Genomic DNA, 17,073 nt, shown 5'->3' on the forward strand with positions numbered 1-17,073 from the left:
CGCTGTGCAAATCCTTTGTCAGAGTTTCAGCACTTGAGTTTTTCAAGGGCACGTCGTCCTTTGAGCACAGGCAGCCTGGCTCTAATCCAGGCGGTACGTGGCAAAGGCGTTAACCTGAGCTCCTTCCCACGATCAGACTTCCTGGATCAGGGGCAGTGTACACTTGCTTCATCCTGATTTGAAGCTTTTTCAGTCCTCCAGTCATAATGCTCACACTTTGACATTTCCAAGTGTTGTGTGCTAACACATTTCTCTGAGTTTGATGGCTTTGTTGGTTATGACCATACCACTGACTTCCTCTCGCCCCAGAGTAACCGTTGGGTCCTGAAGCACAATAACGCACAGATGCTCACTTCGTAGTACCACTGAACTGATCTGCAGTTGAGCCAGATGCTCTTGCAGAAGAAGTCACATGTTACTGGTTTGCTGGAAATCTTTGACAATATTACTGCTGAGTGGATTTGGCTGCACTCTCAGACCAACCTCTCTCATTTATAGACTATGTTTTATGACATGATCATGATATCATGGTCAGTTATAGCTGCTCTGATCTCATGTTAGATCAGTTAGACTTAAGAACAGATCATATGAGTTTCAGCACAGTAAACATGCTCTTGTCTTTCAACATTGCATTTTGTTGTTAATGTGCTTAAATCAAGCTCAAGCCACACACTGGATGATTTAGACTCAACTTGACCAAATAAAAAGACTTGCAACTTAACTTGGACTTTAACACCAATGAATCATGACTTCACTACAACCTTTTAATTTGAAAATACTTGATACCTTCCCCCAACCCCAAAGTTTACGCGTTTTGGGTTTTTTTTTTTTCTTTTTCTGTTTTTTATGTACTAAAAGTACAAAACTAAAGTAAAGTAAACTAAAGTTACTGATTGCAGTCATTCTTCATGCTGGCTATGAAAAGATGCTTTTCTAGTCTCCTGGACTACAGTGAGGACTGTAGAACTGGACTCTCCAAGACCACAATGAGATTGAGGGACAAACTCTCGTCTTCATTTTGTGTAAATCCTCAGGAGAGGTCAAATGAGGCCAATGTGAGGCTTCAGCCGATATATCAGAAATCCCCACGTTGACTCACAAAAGAAAGGGGATAGATGGATAGTGTAGTGTGCCATAAAAAGTCATAATATAGTATAGCACAAAAAAAATTAATAGTTTAATGCCATGAAAAAATGATCATAGTATCGTATGTCCTAAAAAAATGTCATAGCATAGTATGATATTTAAAAAAAAATCATAGTATAGTATGTCCTAAAAAATCATACTATAGTATGCCATAAAAATATCATATAGTATGTAATTAAAAAAGTCTTTATATAGTTTGATGTTAACAAAAAACCCCAAGACAAAACAAAACAAAAACAAAACATATCACCCGAAAAAAGGTAATAAAAAATGTAATCGTTTAGTATGTCATAAAAACATGGTATGCCATAAAATATACCATAAAGAGTGCAATGGTAAAATATGTCCTGAAAAAGTCTTAGTATCATATGCCATAAAAATATAATAGTATACTATGCCATAAAATTATCATAGCATAGTATGCCATACAAACAAATCATAGTATACAAAGTCCTGAAAAATGCCATAGAAAATGTCTTGGTATTGTATGTCACTGAATATGCCATAAAATATGTAATGGTATAGTATGCCATAAAATATATCATAAAAAGAGTAATAGTTAAGTGTGTCATAAAAAAGTCATTTAAAAAAAGTATAGTATGCCATAACAAATGTAATAGTAATATCATAAATTATTATGGTATAGTATGCCATGAAAAATCTTCATAAATCAATCATGAGTCTAAGCATAGTGTGCCATTAAAAAACTGTTATAAAATCTTAGCATAGTATGCCATAAAATATGTCATGAAAAATGTAATAGTTTAGTATGTCATATAATGTGTACAAGTATAGTATGTCATGAAGTCTTAGCATAGTCTGCCATAAAGTCATAGTATGGCATGTCATAAAAAAATCATTAAAATGTAGTAAACATCATAGCATTGTACGCTATTAACTAAAATTACCACCTTGCCTTTGTATACCTTTACACACCAGTCATGTTGCACTTAGTTGACATTCATGTCTGTAAAAACATGGATGTATCACTCACATCTTCCCCCCAGCAGCACATAGGATCTATAGTCAGCACAGCTTTAAGGTGGACACCCAAAATTAGTGTCACCAATTCAGTATCTGACCAAATGTCTCCTCTTCTGTTCCTGAGTTATGACATTAAGTAATGGCCAGAAAAGTGTTAAATGCAGAACATGTTACAGTGAAGATGACCTATGACCCTTTGGATATAAAAAAATCATCTCATCACGGCATCCTGGTCATTTGTGAGACTGTTTGTCACACAAAAACATGTTTTGGAAGGTCACAGTGACTTTGACCTTCAATCACCAAATTGTGCTCAGGTCATTCTTGGGTCAAAGTGGACATTTGTGCCACATTTGAACATATTACCGCAACATATTCTGGAGATACTGTGTTCAAGAATGACATGAGGGTCACAGTAACATTGACCTTTGATCATCAAAATCAAATCTGGTCATCACTTTGTTAAAGAAGGTTTGAAGAAATTTGAAGATATACCCTGCTGCGATCATGAGAATACGATGGGTGGCTGTATGGACAACTTGAAAACATAATGGCTCCAGCCATGGCTATCGCTGATGCACAGGCTTAAAAAATAAAACCTGTAGTCATGGTCATTTGCCAGCCAGCTGATGTCATCACATCACAAAGCAGACCTGAAAGCAAATCACCTAATCTCAGATTAAGGCTCCCTTCAATCTTGCCTGGGAGCTGATATGAACACATTATGAATGTATCATTAACTAATCCCCCTCCCTTGGAGTTCAGCAGGTCACCAAAGGATCATATGTACATCAGTGCTGTGTGTAATCTGACCAATGAATGAAGAGCAGATTGGTATTGTGTGAATTTTATTGGAAAGCAGATCACCTTTAACAAAACAGACAGTCAAAGACAGTTTCAAGTCATTAACTGTACAATCAAGGAATGAATGGAATGTTCCTAAAGGAATGGATTCAGACTAGACAAAGACCTCAGCAAAAACCAGGTCCAAGAACAGTATGATGATGGGTAGAGGTCAAGAGGGAATGTGACGACTGAAAGATGTGAAGAACTTCACATCAGTTCTTCTACTCTTCAGGCTATCGATGGACAAAAACAGGAAATCTGAGGCAAAAGTTTCACTGGGTCACCAGCGTGAGGACTGCTGCAGGACAGACTGCTCAGTAGAGCCATTCGTAGGCACAGCTGGTGTAGGTGACCAGCTCGTCGTCTGTAAACCACAGGGAAATCTCCTTGTTGGCACTCTCCACTGAGTCACTGCCATGGATGATGTTCCTGTGAAAAGGACAAGAGCAAAAGTGAGAAAAAGAGCAATGTAAAGAATCAGAGACAGGTCAGTGTAAATAAACTTTATATAGCAAGGAGTTCTGTCAGGGTCACTGACTGCTGTTGGCAGACTGTGTTGAGTTTCGGGCTCCTCGGAGGTCAAATAAATTACTCACTTGCTGACGTCGATGCAGAAGTCTCCTCTGATGGTTCCGGGCTTTGAATCAGCAGGGTTTGTCTCACCCAGCATCACTCTACCCGTCTTCACAACACCTTTGCCTTCCCACACCTGGAATACATCACAACAGAGGGATTATGGGAGATGAAGCCAGCTGCTTCATAGCTCTTCTGGAATAGTCCTTCCAATTAACACGCTCCTCTTAACAGCGGACAGACTGTGGGTAGTATTTTCCATAACAGCCAGGCAGCAGAGCTGGTTCCATAACTCTGGGTTTAATACATACTGGTTCAACAGACACACACCATACAGTCTTATACAATCTGTTGTCTCTTCTTACCATGGCAACCACTGGACCAGAGCTCATGTACTTGATGAGGGTAGGGAAGAATGGCCTGTCCTTGAGGTCGATGTAGTGCTCGTTCAGGAGTTTCTCAGAGGCCTGCAGAAGGAAGACAAGAGAGACAAGTGTTAGGTATTGGACATATTCACTGACCAAAACTTAATTTCATCTGCTTCAGCAGGTCAGACTGCTTAATTCTTCGTACTGTTTTTTTTTTGTTTTTTTGTTTTTTTTTTAAAAACATTGTAGATCGGCAAAAGCACATCGTTGGCACATTGCTCAAACATCCTATGTTCCATGACAACTGAGCAAACTCAATCTGCTGATTCCGACTGTGATGGGGTTGAAGGAAATTGTTTTTTAAGTCTTTGGGCTGAGTGAACAGACAACTAACCTCAAGGTTAACCTCAGATTTCAGTGCTTCATTTTGGTGCCAGATTGAGTGCAGTTGAGAGAGCGAGCTAGAGATGGAGGGAAAGTGAAAGAGAAAGTGTGTGCGTCTGAGACTAATGTGTGACAGTGAGGCTGCAGTGGTTTGAAGCCGCTTTGAATGCCACTTGACGCATTATCGGCCAGCACCATCTTAGACTGTTGAAGCCAAAAGTGACCGTATTTGGATGAGAGGGTGGAGTCTGAGGATCTGGTGTGGGTCTGACTCAGACTGCAGTGACACTGAGCCTGTCACTCAAAAAGGCCTGCACTCAACATTAAGCCTTAGAACATAAAACGTGTGAAGTATAGAAGAAAAAAAATAAAAAAATAAAAAATAAAAAAAATTTCACCCAATTCACCTGTTAATTTCTGCTGCAAAGTTGTGCATTTTAACATGGGGGTCTATAGATACTGACTCGTTCTTGGAGCCAGCCTCAAGTGGCCATTAGCAGAACTGCAGTTTTTGGAACTTGACTTCATTTTCCAGGCACCTGACAGTGACGGGGGTTAGCCCCGAAGTTAGCGAGCAAAGTGAGCTTCCCCATTGGAACCTGACCATCCTCAGTAAAGGTGGACTGTTAAGGTGGACCAGCTATTCTCATTGTAGTGACAATCTCAGCCAAAATCTAAAAGAAACACCTGCCTAGCACAAAATGCTGGTAGATTTTTCCATTTGGCGAGTTAATCTTGGAGGGCTATCCACCACACTGGCAGGTCAATGTTAATACCAAAATAGTTGTGTAATAAAAAACAGAGAGTCTATCGTGTTTTAGCATCATTGTTGGAGTTTGACACACAAACGCACTACAGACGTGTATTCTTACATTACACAATATAAGCCCTAGACTTGTACACTGCATCACTGCTTACCAGAGGGAACTCACCAACATGCTGAGGCTGTGGTTATGAGATGTTCAATATATCAAAACAATGTGCTTCACATTTTGCTTGGCCTCTTCTTAAAGTTTGTATCAGCAAAACACTATCATCACTATGAAATCTGATAAAAACGAAATTTACCAAGTGACAGGTTAATGGGTTCATCCTCGTCTCTACCATTAGAGTTGAGTGCTCCCAGCACAGTTAAACCCACAGCCATGCCCTAGATAGAGTCATGATAGCTCTGAGGCCTTTACCGACTACAGTGATGTCCCCATTATGAAGTGCTCAGTAACCTTGCAGTGTGACACACTGAACAAAAAGCCTCTGAAGCAGATCAAAGAACCACATTGTGTTTGTTTACAGCTGGCATGACAACTGCAGTCACATGGTCGGTACATCCCACTCTAATAATAAGGCTCCGGTCACACATGTTGAATAACCAGAAATTCTGTAAGCAGATATCAGCCAGTCTGACACTGCAGAACAAAAAGGACCAACACCCAACTACCGCAGGCATATCTGCAAAAACCCAACTACTGCAGAAATATCTGCAACACTAGTAAAGGAAGTAAAACCTGACCAATTCAGTGAGCAAGGTCATTTGGTAAAATTCTCTCTGTTCTGATGTAAGGCAATAAGTGAGAAGACATTTTGGGCTCTGGTAACTAAAGACTGACATTTGCCTTCAACATCTGAGTAACAATCCAGATTAAAAATGACTTGCAACTAGCATTCCGTATCCCAGTCTGTGACACTTTATAATAATCATCATTGATAAATGGTAATTGATAGGTAATTAAACTTAAAGTATTTAATTAGGTTTGCTATCATGAAGACACAATTAAATAATGTTTACTAATTATTAGTAATGCTGAAATGTATGGTATTTGAACAGTTTGTTGCAAACACAACTTTATATACTATAAACATTGGATGGCCATAATCATTTTGCAGCTAATGATAATACTGTGTTAAATGGCTGATAGATACCGTGTAGTGCACATACAAAATTTGCAACTGGCCACCCAAATAATGTTCAGACCATTTACAAACCAGTGACAAACTTAACAGGATACATAAAAAGTTATGTTTGCAACTGTTACAATTATAGCATTACTTATAATCACAATCAATAATTATTATTTCATTGTTAATAGTAAAAAAATAACTAATTTCAATTTACCATTCATTAATGATGGTTATTATAAAGTGTTACCAATTCTGGACAGGACCTTGCGTGCTCCTCTATCAGACTTTACTTTGCTCCATTTTAAGTTGGCTTCCGACTGCAATACTTACCCCACTGACACCAGGATTTAATGGAGCAATTAGGGTTAATCTACTTCACCTCAATGTGAATTTTTTTGCTTGTGTTAGTTTACATTCATTCTTGCATAATGCAGGTTTATAAATACACCACACTTCATCGAAAAGTGAAGCAGCATCCCACTCTGTCACAGATGATATGTTAGAGGATCAGGAGACCTCGACTCTCAGTGCTAATCTATGCTACAGTCAGGAATAGTAAAGCAGACTAATCCAGCTCACCGGAGGTCTTAACTGTCACTTTGCACACTTCAAAGATCATGTGCATACACTGGAGATGGTTAAAAATAATACCACTGACTTATGAAAGCAGTTAATTTCACACTCGAAGGTACATATGAGCCCAGGTCTCACAGATTAAAACAACATTTACTTACATGGAGCATCTTCATGCCCACGAGTTTGAAGCCTTTCATCTCGAACCTCTTGATGACCTCTCCAATGATGCCCCTCTGCACACCATCGGGCTTGATGGCAATGAAGGTGCGCTCCTTCAGCTCGGCCATGATTCTGAAACAAAGCAGAAAAAGAGGGATTAGAAAATAAAGAGCAATCTGCAGGAGAAACAAGTTCTGGAAAGTCACTCACACCACTTTGTTGCATTTGGCACTGTCAGCGGTGGGGCCGGAGGGGCACGACCCCATTGCACAACGAACACATAGGACGACACACGACTCAGGTTGGTATGGCTCTGACAGTGTGATCACCTATACTGAACTAATGTGACTTTGACTTTAAGCCACGCCCACAGAGTAAAGACCTTTATCCTCGCACGGCTTCTGCAGCACACTAGACAGGGAATAAACTGTTATAGTTTCACCAGTCACACCAAGAATTTTTTGTCTGTGACAACTACATTTCACTTTTGCTTCTTGTAAAATTGTACACTTACAATTTTTTCCAATCAATTGTTGGTTATTTGTTCTGTTAGTTTGTTGACAGAAACTTAACAAGGTATTTTAATAATCATTTCACTATAAGAGGGACAAAAGTCAAAACACTCATTGGTTCCAGCTGCACAAATGTGAGGATTTCAGATTCCTTGTCATACGATGCTTAACAAAATCTTAATTTATTTTTGACTACTGGTCAAACCAAACGTGCAATTTCAAGTCATTTAACAAGTCAAGTCAATTTAACAACATAACTCGTAGATTAATCAATGATGTCATTTATCAATATCGCTGTAAACTGAGCTTGCAAGTATGAAAACCGGTCTACCAGCAAGCGTGCATGCAATTTAAGAATCTGGTTTCCAGAATAGTTGTTGCTTGTTTTGCTATAATGACAACCACATTCTATAGTTCTTCCAGGAAATTGGTAGGGGAAAAAAAAGCGGTTGGTCATGACAATGTAAGCTGCAGCCCCAAATTAATTAATGGAAAAAACAAGTTGGAGTCTGTCATGTTTCTGTGCAGCTAGAAGCTCAATTACACAATAGCTGACTTCCCAAGGCAAGCTCACCATGTCAGCAGCATTAGCTAACGTAGGGGGTAAAAAAAATAATTAACATGGAAACAGCCCATGGAGAATGAAATCTACTGAAGGGGGTACCATCATCCCTGAAGACTGCATTATAAACCAAAGCAGCCTGAATATGACAAACCAGACAGATTGGATAGACAATAATTAGGGTTGGGTTTCTTACAAATCTGGCTTTCCATTATCAGATAAAATCATCACTTCCTGTTTCTCCCCAGCTATTGCAGACAGACTTGGGTTCCAAACTGCATTCAGAACTGAAGCATGCAGATGTGCAAAACCACGCCCTACAAAACACTAATATACTGACTTTTATGAACTTGCACTTTCAGACCTGTCCCATATTTTTTTTAAGGCTGATACGTACTACTTTCCATAAAATAAAAGGGAAACAGATTTATTCAAATACACATCATATAATGACATATTTGCAGAACCATATTTACATAAATTAAAAATGACTGCCTGTTCCTGCCTACTCTTCACTTACTGCCGTTATCCAACTCAACTTCCCTTTAACCACTCACTACGCCTGTGGCTCTTTTCCTCCCTTGTTCCTGTTTTTCCTTTACAGGAAAAAAAACTGCAAACTTAATAAAACAACATGCATCACTAGCATTAACTTAACTTGTGAATGACTGAATGAGAATGTGTTAAGAGTAACCTATAGTTACTTATAACTTGGACTGCTAGGGTGAGCTGGGTAGTTTAATCTATAATACATAATCATTTATGAGTTGATTATGTGTTGGATTAATAATCCGAGTCTTCAAAGTAACTAAGTCACGTCGTGGAGTAAAAAGTACAAATATTTCCCCTTTTGAGATGTAGTGGCATATAAAGTTGCATAAAACGGAAATATTCAAGTACCCCAAAATTTTAGTAATAGCAGCTCAGCTGCAAACAAAGTGTTCTGTTTCTACTAATATTTTTGACAACACAATTCATACACACAATTCAGGGGTAGGATCCACCCTGATCCACCCTAACCCCCCCCCCCCCAACAGAAGTATCTCAAATTCTAGAAACGCCCCTGATAGGCTGCAAGATCATAATGTTCTGTTCAGGTGTGCGCAAAATGATAAGCAAATACAAGGCAGCTTTACTGGCTTTCTAAGCGTTTGACTGCACGCACGCAACGCACAAGAACCGCAAATGTACTTTAGCACAGTCAGCTCACTAGTGTCAGTGACGTTTGGTCCGCCGGCTGCACTAGACAGCCGGTGTCCAGTCTTAATCCCCGTCACCATCAACTCTAGCCAGAGAAGCGAGCTTCATCCTCCTGAGCAATCGCATCATTCCTGTAAACTGTCTACATGCCCAAACAGCTAATTAATTTGATAACAGAGCGCGTGAACATGCACTTCTGTGGGGAGTCGTCAGGCCCAGGGGCCTTCACACACTGCCACATGGTCTTTTGTTCGCGCTGCAGCGGCTCGCGGCCTCACTGCGTCAGGACGGCTCCATGACGAAATACCATTATCTCTGTCACAGCTTCGATTATTAAGAGACTCGTGGAATCACTGTAGCGCACAGTGAAGTTTAAATGTGCTAAAAGCACGTTACCCATAGACCACGCCTGCCACAAAACAGACTTCTTTAAAAAAAACTACTGAACATTACATTCAAACTCTGGCGTGTTAACAAAATATGACTATTTATACTAATAAGGACGCAGCTTGTACAAGTAAAAGATGAATAACATGCTCACATTACCTTGACAATGAAGCTCCGGTTGGGTGGAAGGAACAAGCAGCTCCGGTTGACGTGGGAGAAGACCGGCGAGGGGCGCGCAGCCGCTTTTTATCCCTGAAGGCGGAGACTGGCGCGACGGCAAGTCACAGGAGCCAAAAATGAAAAGTAGTTTGCATAGTAGTCAGTCTGGTATCGCGAGACTATCTGTACTGCTACAAAAAATAGTTTTCCTCTTTCTTTCTTTCTTTCTTTCTTTCTTTCTTTCTTTCACCTCTATGGATGAGTCTCAAACAGTTACGTATTTAAATGAAACCAAGTTGAGAGAGGAAATGTCTCTTGAACAGACATCTGAAATATGATGTGAAGACACAATAACACTGATTTTTTTTTTTAATAAGGGATCACAAGGCAAAAAAGATCAAAATTGCTGTTTTTTTTGTTTGTTTTTTTAAATAATGTGTTGTATTGTATAATCTTATCATATGCTTAAGTCTGAAAATGTTTTTATTCTTTTATTCTAGCTATAACTACAGTTTCCAGAAATGTAAAAGCATGGAAATACTCTAGTGAAGTATTTAAAGGGATAGTTCTGACATTGTGAAGTGAGGTTGTATGAGGTATTTATCCATAGTCAGTGTACTGCATACAGTAGATGTCAGCTGTCCCAGTATAGACACGCAGGCTGAAGTCCGCTACAGAGGCTGGGCAGTGAACTGGTGTGGAGGGGTGAGCAATCATATTTATTTTAGACAACAAAACAAATCAACATCAGTTTAACTGTACGTCATATTTCAGATACTTTCTGCTGTCAAACGGCAATTTCTGATGGGAAATTGAAGCTGCTACATTGCTCTCTCCAAAGTCAGACTCCATTGTGAAAAACAGTGATTAAAGGCGCTGAACACAGAAGCTGCTGATCTTCCACTGCCTCGATATATTAGTTTGTTTGTGTTAATGTGTGACTTTGGAGTTTAAAAGGGTTAGTTTGGATTCATTAAAGTCACATAACAACACAAACTAATTCAATGATCAAAGCAGCAGTAGACCAGCAGCTCCTGTGTTCAGTGAGAGTGAGAGGGAGAGGGAGTCTGGTGGCTTTGACAAGAGCATAGATGGGAACTGAAGCCGTTAAAGGCTTCTCTGGCGGAATGGGCTTTTTGACAGAAAGGCAAAGCCATGAAAATACTCTCAATATAGTGTACACTTCAGTGGTTATTTTTTTGGCAACACTTTTTCTTGGTAGCTAAAATATGTTTCACTGCTAACCCCTATCTACAGCAGTACATTGCTTAGCTTCTGTGGCAATACTCCCACTTGTTTCTCCAAAGTTGGAGTGTGCCAACTGACATCTAGTGTATTTGATACACTAACATACAACCCCACTGGAGGTCAACAGAATTTCCTTTATTTCATTAACTCATTAAAAAAGAGAAAAAAAAAAACGTTTTGAAAGACCCTTTCACAGCTAGTAAAGTGAAGGACGTTCACTTAAAGGGGAACTCCACACCAAAGTGTGTTTCCAGGGGTTGAAAAAACTACTACATATGCGTTATAGTAGTTTAAAGCCTTCAGCAGGAGCTGTGTGAAGTGATGTGCATTTTATTCATAGGTGCCTTTCAAAGCACTCGAGGACACCTTACAAGACACAATTAAAAACAAACACCACTGTATCCAAAGTGACATCACTTAAATTCACCTAAATTGAAGTATAGTTATAGTTGATGAGGTGGATGTACTACTAGGTGGACAGGTAGGTTACTAAGTAGGAAGTGTGGATACTCTCCTATATATTCCAGTTAGTTTTTGACTGATAGGTGGGTATACTGTAAACAACCAGAAAAAGAGGTGGGTATGCCCTGTGTACCCACGTATAGCCTTCACTACATCACCGGACATGTCACTGTGATTTTCACTGCTGCTGTTACATAAAAGCTACCCACCATTGCTATCTTGATAAGATGATGCCTTGGTGGTTTGCACACACACACACACACACACACACACACACACACACACACACACACACACACACACGAAAAAATGCATGTACACATGCACTTTAAGTACACTCCCATATTTACAGGCTTATAGTCTATAAAGGCAGCTTTAAGAAGACTTATAGGTTCCAATCTGCAGCTCATGGCTTTTATGATAGGAGCTACATACGCGTCATAAAGTCACTGGGCACTGCATGACATTAATGGAAACAACGTTAATGTAGCCTGTGATAAAGAGGCTACAAACTGTTTCTCTTACATAAAGCGCCAGTATTCCCACCTCACTCACTTCACTCAGTGTGGATTAATGGAGTTTTTCTGAGCCTGACTTCCTAGCAGTATGAAAATATTAGGTATGTTGGCTCAAGCCAAATCTCCCTGTGAGATTGAATGTGCTTTGAAACATTACGTCTCACCCTTTGCTTCCTTGGCTGTCTGCCACTGGCTTTAATGAATGCTGAGGCAGCAGCAGTGAGTGTGACCCAGAGAAAGTGTATCTTCCACACTGTGTATCTCTCACAGACTCTGCTGTCTGTGATTAACTCTGGTTATTAGATGGGTGGAAGACACAATGTGGAGTTACTTAAAGCCTTTAGTTGACACCACTTCTGTTGCATACAGAACTCCTTAAGTGAAATATACAGCACTGCACACACACACACGCATCCGCATATACACACATACACCTAGCCTATCTATCACCTGTTCATTCCCAGGGTATTATGAAAAACGTTGACTCATATACATTTTATATTTGCATAAAAATAATTTCACTTGTCCTTTTCTTACTTTTCCTCTCCTCTCTCCTCACTTCCTGTAGCTCCTCTTGTCTCTGCTCCTTTACTTTCTGCTCTATCTTTCTCTCCTCTCTTCTCCTCTCCTCTCCTATTGTTTCCTCTGTTTTTGGCTCCTATCCTCTCCTCCTCTTCCTTGCTCACCTCTTACACCTCCAGCAGCGGATGCTCTTAGAAAACAAATGGAGAGTTAATCCCTTGGCCTAATCTCCTGCGTTCTACTCCCAGTCCTATTTTTACCAGGGCTTAAGGCCAGGATTAAACCGCCTTTTTACTTTCCCTCTCTCACTGTGTTTTTCAGGAGGATGAAACTATTGACAGTTAAGTGCTGTTCACACCACTCCACAAAGCTTGTTAGCCAGGCCTGTGTGTGTGTGTGTGTGTGTGTGTGTGTGTGTGTGTGTGTGTGTGTGAGTTGTAGAGGAGTGTTGTGCTGCTGTTCTTGTCTTACTATGAACGCCTTCTGAGGCGAGCAGGCACAGCACAGCGAGGATGTGGCATAATTGGCATCGCCCCAATGCTTTGTGATGTTCTCTTTCTTGTGCTTAAAGTTTTTCTGAATTGCTAAAACACTGAACCCCATTCTCTGAACCGAATATTCAGTGGCCTAAGTCCATTTATCCAATCAATCACTCCTCTGGCAAAACCTTAAACAATGCTCATGCAGTTTGCAGATCTCATTCACTCCTTTTGAAAAACTCTTAACAGTGTCGCTTACATTTGCACTGTGGTGCACTTGTGCTGCAAAATGGGCAGCAGAGGTTAAACACAACAACAACACACACAACAGCACAAAATTATTCACACTTTTTGTAACGATGTGATTAAACCAACTGAATACAATATGAGGCAGTTCAGAGTACGCAGGTGGCACAGGGGAGCTGAGCGTTGATACCAACAATGGATGGAAAATATTTGAGAGGCAGAGGAGGAGGAGGAGTAGATGTAAGAGATGGTGGACGAGGAAAAGCAAAAACAAGAAGAGTGATTTCAGATTAAATCTGAACAACTATGATAGACCATCTTCTTGTTTATGGAATGACAATGAGGGAAGCGGGACATAGAGTACAATCCAATATAAGCAGAGTCTCTGTAGCCACTGGAGTTTACCGGCCTGTCACTCATGCAGCATTTGAACAACATTTTTGTCATGTCTCGTCTCATTGATGAAAATGAAACATAGAACTCATCTTAGTTGTTATTATCAAGATCTATTTTTAGCTCGTTGTCTCTTTTTCATCATGGAATAAAAGTCGGTGATGAAAAATTTTTGTCATAGTTTTCATCAACGAAATTAACCCTGTCACACATATAGCGCCTTTCAAAATAAACTTCCATGTGCACAGGAAGTGTAGGTTTTGTCAACAAAACTACTTCAGGTTTCGGTTACAAAACTACTTTTTAGGTTTACAGTTTTTCTCGATTGTTTACACACATTTTCTGAAAGCATGCCTCATACTCTCAGAACTCTACACACAAATCAAAAAACACACACACAATGGGCAAAACCCCTCAATTCTCCTGCAAAATGAAACTTTACATTCCAAACAATGTTATTTCTTCTCAAAATGGTATTTTGTTTTCAAATGACACACACAAACCATCATATGAATGGACATTTATAAGAACCAGTTGAACATTGATGTGCTCAATGTAAAACACTATGATGAATGGAAAACACTTCTTCTCCATTCATCATAATAACTTAGGCCTTTTTTTGTTCAGTGTTACACTTACTACAGACAGTACATACATAAGTGTGTTGTAAAATATTTTAGAATATTGTTTTTATACTTAGAACACGCAAATACACGGTAACAAATATATTTTATTTTTCCCACAAAAACAACCAACACAAAGTTGTGCATACAGTGGTCTACATTCAAAACAACAAAAGAATTTACTGTATACAGTTACAGTAAAAAAAACCAAAAAACAAAAACTATGCTGCATCCTCTCTTCTGTTTCGGTCTGGCCACAGCACCTCATCCACATCACAAGCAATGTTTTCCCTGGCCAAGCAGCGGGGGAAATATCGCCTAGCATGGCGAATCCAGCCATGAAAAGCATCAACTGCTGTATCTCCACATGCGTCTTCCATAGCTTGGAGAAGGGGTATACGCGTTTGTGGATTTCGGTCATGCACTTTCCATCTCCAGGCAGAAAAAGTGGCTCGGATCTCATTAGAGATTACGGTCCTTGGCCTTCCTCGTCCTCGTCCTCCCCATCCTCCTCCTCTTACAGTTTTTCTCAATTGTTTACGCGCAGTTTTGAAAACAGGGCTCCTTTTTTCAAAATATTCACACAATTATCCAAACACCACACTCAATTTGCATAACTCCTAGATTGTTTGCAAAATGACACACTTCAGTCAAAACATATACACTTCAGTCAAAACATATACACATATTTATAAAAATGCTGTTTTGTTTTCATCTCACTAACACAGTCTTCAAATGATCAGACACTATTGCAGTCAGTTACACACTACAGTGATCAATACAAAATACATTTGTAAAAACCCCTATTTTAGGAAATAGCTGGTCTAGTGCTAGACTTTTTTTGCCAGACATTTTTATGTAAGGGATAATTTAGATGACAAAAAGATATTGTCAAACCCACAAGATTCTTCATGATTACTTTGAGGTATACAGAGAAAGTACACAAATACAACAAACAAACACAACACTGACTGCAGACTGCTGCAGACGGAAAATATTTATTTCTTACCATACTCAGTTACAGTAAGAGATCAACAATGAAAATCAGAACAAAATAGTAGTTTTTCTTACTACTGTAAAGTGTAGACAAATAAAATTCCTCTATTGGGTTTAGGAATGGGGAGTATAGTGGAAGGTATAAGACTGCAAATTCAGGGTGCTCATGGAACCAATTGTGGACCAGAGCAGATCGATGGAAAGATACATTGTCCCAACCGACAATGTACTGCATGTGGTCCACTTGGTTTACAGTAAGCACCTGTGTGCTTCTACATCAGGTGGATGTGATTATCCAATTCGTTCATTAGTGTGGTCGTTGGCAAACAGGGACTTTGTAATGAGAAGGAAGTAACCTCACAATCCTTATCTGTGTCTAAGGTGTGATAATGCGTGTAGAGTTTTGCAAATCAGTGTGTGTAATGTTTTGCAAAAAGTGTGAAGCTGAGTCTGTGCTTATTGTTGTGCAACTATGGACAGGTGTTTTGCTTCTTGAATGTAAAGAGCTGTTAATTGTGTGAAAATTTTCATTTTAGTGCGTAAACGACTGTAAAAAATTGTACTCTCACTCCTCTGGCTCTGGCTCTGCCTCTGTTTCCAATGTTGGCATCCATTGCTCCAAAACAGAAAAGCTCACCTGTTGCCCTTTTATGCTAAAGCTCTGATTGCTAATTGTAAAACTGTGTGACAGGTGTTTGCCCATGTGATGACTCGGTGTGCATTTTTGGGGAGTTTTTCCTTATCCGCTGCAAGGGTCATAAGGACAGAGGGATGTCGTATGCTGTAAAGCCCTGTGAGGCAAATTGTGATTTGTGATATTGGGCTTTCTAAATAAAATTGATTGAATTGATTGATAGTAGGGCAATTAACTTTAGAATTTTGAATGACAGTGTGTTCTTTGTGAAAACAAGAGCTTTTCTTCATGAAAATTGTGCCAAATGCAGAGAATTGTGTGTAGTGTTTTGAAAAAAAATGTGTTTTAGAACTGCAATGTGAGTGTAAAGCAGGAATTGTGCTTGTGCTTGGTTCAGGGGGTTGGTGCATGAGTTACATGTTGTGGTCATTGTGTCTCAAGTACCAGTATTTGTGTGTAAACAGTTGAGAAAAACTGTAAAAAAAAAAAAAAAAAAAGGTCATGATCTGGGTAAGTTAACAAGCAATGTATGTGAAGCAAAAGACGTAAAGGATGTGACAGATAACATAATTTTTTAAAAAAAACTCACTGTTTCACACAGGACACAAACACCCTCCAAAGTCAAACTCCTGTGTTTGTTTGATTATGTTTTCAGGTTGTCTGTACATCCATCCATCTTGTCAACTGTCATGGTTACATATGGGTCTGGACAGATATGGATTTAAAATACAACTGCAACTTAACTGGTTCATGGAGCCATACAACTGTGAGGTAGTAATTCTATTTTTTTTAATAATTCAAAATGTGTTTTTCTACATAATGAATATTTTTTTCTGTAGCAACATGCCCTGAACACTGTGCTTTCCATCTTTGATTTAGTGTGAAATGGATGCTCAGTGGTGTTTATGTCTGTGTGTATGATCTGAAAGCATTGTTTGATACTGAGCACAGATAAAATGGTATTGTTTGATTTTGCCAGAAGAGTCAGAGGTTTTGTGGGTGTCGTTTGAAGATTAGGTTTTGTGTTTACAGCTTTGAGAAAAGGGTGGAAGGTTTCAAGAAATGTTTCTTGGCAATTGTGGAAAAACTGTAATACAGAGGGCAGGGCACATTGCTCATGGAAAATTTGAAGCAGGAAGCTGTTTGCGCTGTAATGGATTGTAATACAGAGTCATTATTTTGCTTTTAGAGGCAGCT

General features: G+C 39.4%; 1 protein-coding gene across 1 annotated transcript; it reads right to left on the reverse strand.

Annotated features, from left to right (window-relative positions):
• Window positions 1–2,961: 2,961 nt before the first annotated feature.
• Window positions 2,962–9,861, reverse strand: LOC125880899 (nucleoside diphosphate kinase A2-like). Its single transcript, XM_049563718.1, has 5 exons — window positions 9,756–9,861; window positions 6,935–7,067; window positions 3,915–4,016; window positions 3,573–3,685; window positions 2,962–3,405 (listed from the first exon to the last, which is right to left on the reverse strand). The coding sequence occupies exons 2-5, from the start codon at window positions 7,061–7,063 to the stop codon at window positions 3,291–3,293; spliced, it is 459 nt and encodes a 152-aa protein (XP_049419675.1). The 5' UTR covers window positions 7,064–7,067; window positions 9,756–9,861; the 3' UTR covers window positions 2,962–3,290.
• Window positions 9,862–17,073: the final 7,212 nt, after the last annotated feature.

This window comes from Epinephelus fuscoguttatus, linkage group LG20 (assembly GCF_011397635.1).
Source record: "Epinephelus fuscoguttatus linkage group LG20, E.fuscoguttatus.final_Chr_v1".
Classification (NCBI taxonomy): Eukaryota; Metazoa; Chordata; class Actinopteri; order Perciformes; family Serranidae; genus Epinephelus; species Epinephelus fuscoguttatus.

Coding starts and splice junctions, on each gene's coding strand:
- LOC125880899 (XM_049563718.1), bottom strand. CDS start 7,063: ATGGCCGAGCTGAAGGAGCGCACCTTCATTGCCATCAAGCCCGATGGT. Junction 4,017..6,934: donor TGGGCATGAAGATGCTCCAT/GTAAGTAAATGT, acceptor TTCCTTCTGCAG/GCCTCTGAGAAACTCCTGAA. Junction 3,406..3,572: donor TTCTGCATCGACGTCAGCAA/GTGAGTAATTTA, acceptor TCCTTTTCACAG/GAACATCATCCATGGCAGTG.